Source organism: Cyprinus carpio, chromosome B25, assembly GCF_018340385.1.
Source record: "Cyprinus carpio isolate SPL01 chromosome B25, ASM1834038v1, whole genome shotgun sequence".
Taxonomy (NCBI): Eukaryota; Metazoa; Chordata; class Actinopteri; order Cypriniformes; family Cyprinidae; genus Cyprinus; species Cyprinus carpio.
In genome coordinates this window covers 10490568-10503072 of record NC_056621.1, presented here as the reverse complement: position 1 = coordinate 10503072, position 12505 = coordinate 10490568, and the positions used below count along the sequence as shown (strand labels likewise).

At 34.0% G+C, this 12505-nt stretch overlaps 2 protein-coding genes across 2 annotated transcripts in view; one reads left to right on the top strand and one right to left on the bottom strand.

The window, feature by feature from the left end:
• Window positions 1-939: 939 nt before the first annotated feature.
• Window positions 940-5312, bottom strand: LOC109080037 (guanylyl cyclase-activating protein 2). Its single transcript, XM_019095141.2, has 4 exons — window positions 3199-5312; window positions 2872-3021; window positions 2706-2796; window positions 940-1571 (listed from the first exon to the last, which is right to left on the bottom strand). Exons 1-4 carry the CDS (start codon window positions 3394-3396, stop codon window positions 1444-1446), a joined length of 567 nt encoding a protein of 188 aa, XP_018950686.1. The 5' UTR covers window positions 3397-5312; the 3' UTR covers window positions 940-1443.
• A 520-nt stretch (window positions 5313-5832) lies between these two features.
• The window catches only part of LOC109067716 (transmembrane protein 263-B-like), a 29690-nt gene continuing 23017 nt past the window's right edge, over window positions 5833-12505 (top strand). Inside the window, exons 1-2 of the mRNA XM_042753733.1 lie at window positions 5833-6126; window positions 7138-7231. Coding sequence (XP_042609667.1) covers window positions 6121-6126; window positions 7138-7231 — 100 coding nt within the window. The 5' untranslated portion in view covers window positions 5833-6120. The remainder of the gene's footprint in view (window positions 6127-7137; window positions 7232-12505) is intronic.

The window sequence follows — 12505 nt, the reverse complement described above, 5'->3', positions numbered from 1 at the left end:
TCCAATTCAGGTCAATACATCATAGAAAAATATGTTTATTTCTGTACATAAATGATGCATGCACATGCATGAGTGGCCTGTGTGTCACATGTCCTGTAAACTTGGCATATGTGAACTCATACAGACATGAATTATAAATGCGCTTCTGGCTCCAGGCTGGGTTTCCTGTGGAATCATTTGATTACAGCTCTTATTTATGCACATAGATTCTACAACAACATTGTATAATAAGCTGTGGCATTCAAGCATTTTGTTCCACTCAAAAAGATGAGCATTATCGCGAAAGACATTTGCACATTGAATATGCATGCAGTTTATGACATTTACCTGATAAAAGAACAGTTTAAGGCGTCTACATGAGCTTACATGCTGTCGGAAATAATTGGTTTAAGATCCTGCATTTAAAAGTGCTTATTGTTTAAAATATCACAGAATTGGACAACACTTTTTTGCATATTGTTTATACGCTGCACATTGGGATGTACAGTTGGAATAGGAGAAAGCATTTTACATTGAAAAACACACAGCACACAGCACCTTTAAGATATAATAAATATTTAAAAAACAAATCACACAAAAAAGGAAGAATCTTCCATAGGCATTAAAAATTGTAAGTTATTAGTTAGACAATCAAAAAAACAAAGCACACACATTGTATATGAAATTTTGCACCACTGTAATATATAATAATTCTAATAATTCATTTAAATATTAATATAGATTTTATACTGCATTATGTTATAATCAGTTTGTATTATATTTTATTGTTTTACTTAATTATAAATTATGATAATTATTATAATAAATATGAATATATGAATATAATCTGATTATAGCATAATTGTAAAAAAAAAACATTGTTTCCTACATAAAAATGAATTGGTTTAAATAGTAAAATTACAGATGTATGATGATAAATAAATAATACAGACACACTGTATATTCTATGGTATAAAATAATCAGTGTAAAGACAAATAAATAATATATAATATATAAAATGAATTTTGGTAATTATATTAATTTATGTAATATAATATTACAGGGCCTGCATAGGCCTAAATAGTCTGATGATAACATAATTGTGAAATATATCATTTTAAAAAAATGCTTCTTACATACAAAGGATACAAATGGATTAAATACTAAAAGCTGACTGCAGATCATAATTATAGTTCCCTCTGTATACATATGATTCATGCTTTTAATGTCATTTTTTGGTAATTACATGTCAGCATCAGCACCACACCAAGAAGAAAATGTGAGCCGCTTTCACATGTGCAGACTGGTTGAACATCAAGTGCTCAGTGTATGATGAGGCACGTACTTGCTCGTGACAGAAGGCAAATATTTTCTGCCCTCCATACCAGGTCTGTCCCATTTGCAGCCCCCAACCTTTGAAGGATTGTAAAAGGTCACACAGGTTTTGCCCCATGGGCCTTGACCTATTGAAAACTTTTTTCCCCCCAGTTTTCCCTGAACCAGCCCCGTGCATTAGTGTCCAGTTTTAAGAGGTCCATAATCCAGGCATCTTTTTGTGCCCCTTCCATAAACTCTGACAGGGATATCTGACCTGTAAAAGAAGAGGAAGAGGAAGAGTCTTTAATGAATTCCTACATCAACCCCACCCCTCTCTCTCTCTCTCTCTCTGACCACCAACAGGCTTAATTTAGCAACAGTCTAAGCCTACACATATTAAGGCTGCCACACATGGGATTATTATATAAGGCTGTTTACTTACTGGCGTGGTCCTGTGGATTTTTAGAAAGTAAATATCCTTTTGACACACCCATAAATTTATTTACTTTGTCTATCAGTGTCCAAAAGAGTATCTAATATAATATCCATAGTTGATTATACCCATTAATATAAGTATACCCATAGTTGAAGATAACAAGGTTAAAGGTTATTTGATTGATATCTAAATGGTAAACACATCTTCTGCGCTTTGTTGTTGGATACATTATATGGTCAAAACTCAGGAAAGCCCTTTAATTCCAGTAATGAGCAATCTTCATGTATACAATGACACTAAGAAATATACTGAGTTTGCTATAGAAGACCTTGAATAGCTTTCACAAAGCCCAGACCAGAATCCCACTAAACAGCTTTGGGATGAACTGGAAGGCTGTCTGTAAGCCAGACCCCATCAACCAACATTAGCCCTTGACCTCACTGTTGCTCTCCAACAGAAGCAAATCCCTATATAGACATGCAACATCTAGTGGAAAGCCTTCCTAGAAAAGTGAAAGCCTATGGCTCGAAATGAAATTTTCATCATGCTGTTATGAATTTGTTGTTTAAAGGGATACTCCATCCCAAAATGAAAATTTTGTCATTAATCACTTACCCCCATGTCGTTCCAAACCCATAAAAGAAGAAAACAAAAATAATGACTTTATTCAGTAATTCCTTTGTCAACAGTCTCCTCTGTGTCTCTCCATATCACCGTATGCTGCATATATAATTGTTGAATAAAGTTGTTATTTTTGTTTTCTTCACTTACAAAAAGTGTTCGAAGACGAACAGAGCTATTACGGGTTTGAAACGACATGGCGGTAAGTGATTAATGACAAAATTTTCATTTTGGGGTGGAGTTTCCCTTTAATGTCTACATACATTTGGCATTATAATAGCTGTTTACCCCAAGATATTACCTGTTTTAGTCTTTAACTGTTTTTTTGAGAAAGGGAAAAGAGGCACTTACCATCATTGTTTTCATCCAAAATTTCGAATATCCTGTCGCAAATGTCGCTGGGTGTCATGTGGATGTGGTTTTTCTTAAGTTGGCAAATTACCTAGAAGCAGAAAGTGAAAAACCCATTAGAAGAGGAAATAAAAAAGATGAGAATGAGACTCAAGATCACTCTTACCTTTATGACACGTTTGACTTCTTGTCTGTCCAACTTTCCATTGTCATCTCTGTCGTAGACTTTAAAAGACCATTTCAGTCTGTCCTCCAGTTTTCCTCTCAGAACCAGGTGGACGGCTGCTACAAATTCCATAAAGTCTATAACATCATCCTGCAAATAGACACGAATTATTTCCAGCTGGTCACACATGCAAATAATCACAGATTATGCATAGAGATCGCTGCTTTGCAATCAGCACTCAATTTGGAAGGAAACGAGAAACTTGCATTTTAACACTTTTAAATAAGTTATGTAAAAATAGTCGACCTTTTCAACTCTTACACTTACCCTGTTTGTGTCAAAAGATTTGAAGAGGGTTTCCATGTACAAAGCCTCGTCTTCTGATGTGCTCTGAACTCCGAAGATCTTGCGGAATTCATGAAGATGCAGGGCTCCACTTGGGCACACTCTCATGAATTTGGTATAAAGAGGCTGGATCTCTGCTAGTTCCACTTCCTTATCTTCATCGCTTTGAATTTGTCCCATCTTTGTCTAAAACTCACAATGACGATTGTATAAAAATGGCCACGATAACTGAGGTGAAAGTGCTGTGCTGCATTCTCCTCGCAAGTAAACTGATGTAATCTACTTACAACTAGAAGCAGGTTGTCTTACTATGAACGCACTGGTATTTTTAGAAGGTCTAAATCTCATTTGCTCTTTGATCTGACATGCAGAATCTTCACGGTGAAACCCATTATAGTGAGATGAGGTCTTGTTAAGATAATATAAATTAAGAAATAATGTATACATAATGTATGTACATTAATATGTTCTTGATAAATAAATAATCGTTAAAGAAATACTCCAAATTCTTAACATCCTTTGTGAGATTCGCCCATCTATATCCAGATGGAGGCACAAAAAATTAATCAAGCTAACACCTCTCAGTCTCTAAATGATTCCTTAATTCTTTTAAATTATTGATTATTCATGAGTCATAGTTAATTAGATCAGCGGGCCAATATTCTCAATTACTCTAGTGTCAGAAAATGTCTTGCGTGACTAGTTAAGTTAAGCCCCTGACCTCCTATCACTGCACTCTTCTAGATTACCTTTCTGTAAAACATATGGTTTCACTCAGGCCAAACCATTCTCACCAGTCTTACCTTTCCTATACAGCATCTCAAGCAGTTGTCCTAACAAGACCTTTTAACTAGGGTGGCCTATAAATACACTCTTTCAGATGTTAAGCTGAGTATCTCAGTTCATAGCTGCAGTCGGACAAGACGAAAGTCACGTTGACTTCACTGTTGACATCATGAATAAATTATTAGGATAAGGATATTTTAAATACTTGACCTGCAAATATTATACATACTTGTAAGTAAATAAATAAATATTTTAAATAAATAATCAGCATAATTGCATGGGGAAAAAACTAATCGATAGAGAAAGAGAGAAATTTGCGCTTTACATCGACTGCACTGCTGTCATGAATAAATTAATAAATTATTAGGATACTTTAAATATTTGACCTGCATAGAATATGCATACTTATAAATAAATAGGGCTATAAAGTTCAAATAATAAAATAAATAATTTGCATAACCACAAGAACAAGGGGAGAGAAAGAGAAATGTGTGTATTTTATATTGACTTTACTGTTTATGACATGAATAATTACTAAATTATTAGGAATAGGATGCCTATAAAGAATGCATTCTTGCCAATAAATAACTAAATTCATTTGGCAAACAAACAAACAAATAAATCAAGAAAGAAATACCTTGTGCCATATAGTAATAATAGCATTATAGTTTAGTAGTTAATAGTTTAATAATAAAGAGGTCAACAAATACTTAAAATGTTGTAGCATTCAGAAAAAACAAGAACATATATTTTTTAATATTTGAAAAATATACGATATGGTAAGAGTAGCATTACAATTTATTATTTGTTAATTAGGTCAACAAAGACTTCAAATATAGTAGCATTAAGAAGGGAAAACAAAACCAGAAAAATACAGTTATTAATGACTGGAAAAATATGCCATATGGTAAGAGTAGCATTATAATTTAATATTTGCTAAACAGGTCAAGTCCATTTATGCCCCCTTTCCACAACATTTCTGATAACAGCAAAGCTTAATGCCTTGACCAGTGAACTCTGGCCTAAATGCAGAATCACATCAAATTCACTTCCGGTCAATAAAACCTAAACCCACCCCCGCTTCACCTCTAGTCTTCTTTTGATGAGGTGATAAATTATTTAGCAACATGTAAGAGATAGTTTGTCAGGACCGACAGTGGAGACATCAAAGTTTTTTTTTTTTTACTTTTTCTCAGCTGTCATTAATGTCAGTGAAATCCTCCACTCTGAATCACCACAATTCCACATGCTCATAAAACACAGGACTGTGGGCAAATATATTTATAAAACTTAAAATAATAATAATAATAATAAATTGTTGCTAGTTTGCGGCAATTCATATATATATATGTATATATGTATGTATATATATATATATATATATATATATATATATATATAAAATACATATACATATACATATACATATACATATAGTTAATAAAAAAAACTAAAATGTGTATTGTGACACTAATCTTTTACAAACTAATTTAGGTCTGAACCTGTTTTATACACTGTCTATGGTCTGAACATACACTATGTGTCCCCATAAAAAAAATGTTTTTTTTTTTCTCCAAAATAAACCTAACAAAACTAAACAAAATGAAGCCTTAAACCGTAAAAACTTCTACAATTTTTCACATAAATGTACACACCATATTACTTGCTCTGATTTCTTTCTCTTTTTTTTCAGTTTTGTAATATTGCAAATACAAACAGGCCTAAAGTTTCATTTTGAGAAACACGCAAAAAAAAAAAAAGAAAAAAAAAAGCCTAATAGCTAATAGTCAGACATAAAAATGTTATATCAGTCCCTAATGAAACATTTACGATCGTACATTATATCAAAATACCGCAGCAGCTGCAGTTCTTCAACAGTCAGCGTCAGTGAGTATACTTAACGCGCTACTGCCCCCTATCGACCAACAGCTCAACAGCCTCCTCAAATTCCGTAAACATCCCGACGTCACTTCCGCTTACAGTCGCATGAAAAACATAGCAAACGCTGAATTTTATTTCGTATAAAGCGCTATTTCCATTCTGTAGCCTTGTGCGTTCATCAGTATTGAAGTGCAGAGACGCGCTTTCTAAAGCACGGCTGTATTAATATCCTCAGAAATGAAGGTGAGTGGATTCGGTTTGTTTTGCGCGACAGTATAAAGCCAAACCTGTTCTTACCTGATTCTGCACGGACACAAACTGTTGAATATTTATATTTACATACGGGCCTTTTGATGCTGTGCCATTAAATGCGGTTACGTCGTGTTATCTCGCTCTGATACATAGATAGACTGTCATAAAATCCTAAACGGGGCAGCTATAATATTGCCTATACGGGGCAGCTGACATTAAGTCGGATGATGATGATGATGATGATTATATCATATAGGCTGTAAAAGGGATGATGATGATGATGATGATGATGATGATGATGATGATGATTGTAGGTCATTCCTGCTATGCAGTATCTTTTGCTCTCTGTAACTTTGCAGAAAGAAGTAAGTTTTGTTTGCAGGATGTATTCATGTAAACTTGCATAGCAGACTTTCAGAAATGTGTCATGGTGCAGCCCAAGCATCTTAACTTCATAAATTACAGCTTGATTTGACAAGAATGCCTGACAATCAGTTGTTTAGTAAAGGATTGACAAATTAAATTACGTTAGGGTGTCCAAATTTTTGATATTTGATACATGATGGGATGTTTTAGAATGGAAACATCCAAGGAATACTACAAAACAATCACTGAAATATCAAATCCGTTGCTACTTACTCATGCTTATGCTGCTGTTTTCCCACTAAAATTATGTCACTTCCTGCAAGATGATGTTATCCTCGTTTATCAACTTGACTCAGTGTCACATTAGCTCAAATGGAGGTATGATTGTGTGTAATTTATGTTGTGGAACTAGTATGTCTACTAAAATAACTAATATGATAATGTAAAAATAATTGAATAATATTATTCAAACAAATATAAATGTAAAAAATGTAGAGTTTAACATTTTGTCCGATTAATGTTAAGACTCGATGGGAACATGAAAATGTACTGCATAGCAGTAATGACTGTTATTGTTTGCATTGTATGTGTATTTATGTATTGACTGTGTGAACTGTATAATTATGTTAATTGAAGGACCCGAGTGCAGAGACTGAGGTGATCGAGGAAGCACCTGCTGACCCTAACAATGAAGAACTTCCACCTTACCTGCGTGAAGAGCCACCTGAGGGTATGTTCAGCCTTACTGATGCTTTCAGATTGTTTTGTTCTTAAATATTAATTCAAATATGTTATTGAATGGATTTCTATTGTTGTAATGTGTGCATGTTTTTTTTAAATCAACAAACAAGGTTTTGGTAAATGAATGAATGTACAAATGTATATGTTTTTTTTTTTCATCTTTTAAATCACTTTTTTGTGTATATATATATATATAATATATATATATATATATATATATATATATATATATATATATATATATATATATATATACAAAAAAATATATATATTAGGGCTGTCAAATGATTAATCACGATTTCACACATCCAAAATAAAAGTTTTGTTTACATAATATATGTGTGTATACTGTGTATATTTTTATGTATATATAAATACACACACATGCATGCATATATTTAAGAAGAATATGTTTGTTTATATATTAAATATATTTATATATAATATAAAATATAAGAATATAAATATATAAATGGATATACATGTAAATATTTTAAATATATAATTTATGTGTGTGTATTTATATATACATAATAAATATACCCTGTACACATACATATATTATGTAAACAAAACTTTTATTTTGGATGTGATTAATCGTGATTATCATTTGACAGCCCAATATATATATATATATATATATATATATATATATATATATATATATATATTATATATATATATATATATATATATATATAATATAATTTTTTTTTTTTTTGTCATTTTTTTAAATTTCTAAATGAATATGTATTTGCAATGAAGATACTTTTGGTTCATGAATATGAAAATTTGGAGTTGGTAAGTTTTTTTTTATTTATTTTTTAGACCAAGGCTGCATTTTTTTAAAATAATAAAATGTACAGTAAAAACAATAATATTGTTAAAAAACTAACTTATTACAAAATAAAATTATTGTATTCTGTTTTAGTTTATTTTCAGTGTTACATGATCCTTCGGTTATCATTCAAGACACACAGCTTAATATTTTAACATTTTTAAACATTTTCAGTATTTAATATCAGTATTGAAATTTTTTGATGAATAGAAAGCATTTATATGAAATTCTTTTTGCAAAGCTTGGTAAAAAGTGATTCTAATGAAATAGAAGAAAAAAATATTAATAAAAATTGTACTGATTCTAATCACAGATTTTTATCCAGCTTAATAACTTTGCAAAGCTTGGTAAAAAGTGATTCTAATCACAGATTTTTATCCAGCTTATTAACATAGATTTTAAAATGCACAGAAAACCTCCAGGAAATCTGGTCCATACTTGTCAAAGAATACACCATTTTCTATTACTTTTTAATGTTGTAGTAAAGTATAGTGATCTGCAGAGGGCCACACTGACCAACATAAGACAAATAAAGATTACAGTAGTGAAAAATCGCTCTAATATTTGGAGTGCCAAAATGTACAAAGGTTTAAGTAAGTTTAATTCCCAAATCCATTCATCTTTCCAAACCACTTCCCACAAAGCCCTGCAGGTGCCTTCTGATACACAGAGGCCTGCATCAGTAGTTAATAACGGGCACGTAGGCTCTAATAAAGCTTTTCATTAAGAGCTAAAAATCTTTCAGTAACAGAACATGTTTAAGTTAAAGTGGGCTTTTGTGCCCAAACCGTGATCAATGTCCTCTCTTTGTTCTCTGTGCTATTTGATCTTTACGTCCAGGGACGGCACAAAGAAACAAAGCTCTCTTGTCTTGTCTCTTCATGAAAAGTCTATTCGAGGAGAAGGCTGCTTTGCCAGAAACAATCTCTTTAGTTTAAATGGCTGCATTATGTTGCTATAAATTGCTTTGGGATCCTTGGTGCCTGCTGCCCACCAGTGCATCACAGGTGATTGCGTAACAGCAAACGCCTGCCCTCTGGCTTTTTAGCTGCTGCCTCGGTGCAGATCCTGAAATAGTTTATTATATCGCTGAGATTCTGTCCGTCTTTGTTGCTGGGAATAAGAATCTCTCGGATCTGGGCTGTGTATATTGCGTTGTTTGTTCTGATTCAGGGTGTGTTGATCCGTAGATGTATACAAAGCTATTTTGGGTGAATCAAACTGTCTGTTTTGGTGAAATTGTCATCGTGATAACTGGCGTTTTATGAGAAATGAGTTTTTAGCTTGAACACACCAAGTGCAGTGGGCCTGTTGACAAGGAGGGGAATTGTTTGGTTCAGGCTTAATATCACTGAGCAAATAGCAGAAGGGTTTGAAGTACAAGCAGACTGATCCTAGTTCAGTATCTCAGCGACCTCACTTACATCTGCTTTGGGTTTCAAAGCCCAGAATGCCGTTTTCTCTCAGGGTGCGGACTGGCATCTGTTTGTCGATCGAGTTCGGTTGGTGTGAAAGTGTACTGCACCCAAGTCCGCTTGGCTCATGTGAACGGTGTCATGAACAATTCAGTCCACTCACTAAATTGAGTCTCCTTAAAACCCCCAAAGTGGTTCCTTTGGCTGAAAAAAAACTTTAATGAGTACAGTATATTGAAATAATCATTAGTTGCATGTATGTACAGTAATTAATTTATTTAAAGTATTGTATCACTGAATGGCTTCAACTAACAATGGAATATTTACATTATGTAACATATATATAATATTTTAGGTTAAGTGTGTGTATGTGTGTGTTTATGATCTGACTGATTCAAACAGCAATTCCTAAGTCTTTTTTTTTAATGAATCTGTTCTTAAAGGGATAGTTCACCTAAAAATGAAAATTTCCCCATGGTTTACTCACCCTCAAGCCATTCTAGATGTATATGACTTTATTCTTCCAGGCGAATGCAATCTTTTAGTTATATTAAAAAATGTCCTGGCTTTTTCAAGCTTTATAATGGCAGTGAATGGTTGAGATTTTGAATTCCCAAAAAAGTGCATCCATTCATCATAAAAAGTGCTCCAGAGGCTTAATAACGTCCTTCTGATGTGAAGCGATGCATTTGTGTAAGAAAAACATCCACATTTAAAACTAATCTGTAGCCTTTATTAACCCCCTGGAGCCTTATGGAGCACTTTTTATGATGGATGGATGCACTTTTTTGGGCTTTGAAATCTCAGTCACCGTTCACTTTCATTATAAAGCTTGGAAGAGCCAGGCCCTTTTGTTAATATTGCTATGATTATATTTATCTGACAGAAGGAAGTCATATACACCTAGGATGGCTTGAGGGTGAGCAAATTGAACTGTAAGAGTCATTTTTTTAAAGAACAAGACTGTAATGCTTCCATTGGATGTTTTTGATTCACTAAAAGAACTTGGTGATTCATTGGTTGTGAATCTGAATTTAAGCTTATGTTTTGCAAGCTAACTACTCCATGTATTAGCTTAGCATGGGTGGATTGAATTCATGGATAGATTAAATTATGACATCAGTAAGGTTTGTGGTTGGAATAAACACAATCCATACTAAATTGCGAAGTGTACCGATACTGATTACATATAATGTGCATCTTTGCACACTCCTGGTCACACTTATTACAGTGTGACCGCTTTCCATAACTCTGAATAAATTGGCTTGGGAGAGCAGCTCACATTCTCTGCAACACTTGCAGGTGCTGTTGTGTCTGTTTGTAAAGTTTTGGTGGCTAGTCCAGTGTGAATAAAACATGAATAAAACAGTGAAGCTAGAATGTTCTCGTCTTGAGATGTTACCTAGTTGTAGTGGTAAACAGCCACTAGTCCTTGCAGATGCAAGTATGATTCTCAACATGATACTCAAGTTAAAAACACAGTTTGACCCAAAAGTACTTTGTGAAAAGTGTTCAGCGGGAGCAGGAAGCATCAAAACTAATTTCTTACACCCTCATCATTATAGAAACCATGTATATGTTTTATCAAGCCAGTAAGTTTTATTTCCTGAAGTGTCGCTGATGTTGTAACGTACAGAATGAGTCCCTTTAGGGCGTATGGATGTCTGAGGTCAGACATAGTCACAAAGAATTTGGAGCGGAACCAGACAGGCTAGTCCACATGCTAATACTCATGTGGAAAAATACAGCCAAAATGGTGCGGTCCTCCCTGAGGCGTCCACGCTGCTGCAAACAGTGTACGGTATACAGACCGTTTCTTCTGTTGATGCAACATTTGCACCTGATTTTTCTTCTCAAGCTTGTACTGTTGCCTCATCTGTAAATGTCAAATGTGAGGACAGAATGAAAGGCAGGGTGGTAATTTTTAGCAAATTACAGGTGGCGAACATAGTTGTTTCACAATTATGTCCTTTGTGTGTTTTAGTGCGAGCGAGCGACAGCGAAATTCAATCAAGGTTAGATTGTCAAGCCCTGTCGTTGTGATTGCACATTTTCTGAGTGCACAGGCTGGAACTGACGTAAACCTGAGAAATACAATGCCATAGATTCAGTCTGTCAGCTAATTTGAGCTTCTGGTATTACTGCTTATCTGAAGCACTACTCGTTGAGCCGTTCATTTAGACATCAGTACCCTGTGTAAGTGTTTTTATGTATGTCATTGGTTCTGTTGGTCCAAATGCGTGAAATATCAGCTAACTGACATTTTTGACAGAGTAATTACAGTACTGCCTCAACTTTTCTAGCCTGTTTTTAGCATATGATTGGATACATTCACCCAGTCCGTGTTGGGGATTGACAGCTGTATTTATTAATAGGTGTGGGTCTTAAATTGTCTTGTAATACCTGTAACTATAGCAACCAGTAACTGTAGGAAGTGTCTCAAAGCGCTTTGAATTGCATTTTCATTTTTTTAAAATTTGTATTTTATCCTCCCAGGTAATAGGCCAAAAACTTGGTTTGGTTCAGTTCTGTCTTTTGATTTATTTTGTCTCAGACTGCACAATGCCTCCTTTTACTGACAGTTTTCATTACCTCGTTGAGGTTGACCATATACATTTTCTGGTCTAATAGTTTAAAACACTCAAAGTAACATATAATAATATAAAATATAAGTTCAAATAATGATATGTTGTCGGAGCCGATAACCTCGTGGGCAGCACTGACATATAACGCTGTTGCGCTTTAGGCGACCCAAGTTCAAGTCCTGGCTCATGGTCCTTTCCCAATCTGCCCCTCCCTTTCTCTCCCACTTCATTTTTCTGTTAATATATATACTGTCCTATCCTAATAAAAGGTAAAAATACCAAAAATGGACCCTTTTCACAAGACTGTGATGACGCGTTTCAACAGTCATCAGTATCGTAAATCCTTGAATGTTTTTTACATAAAACTAGTTGACGCTAATGTGAGGGTGTTTCTAATGCAGCGTCTATGGGAGCGATGGTAAATT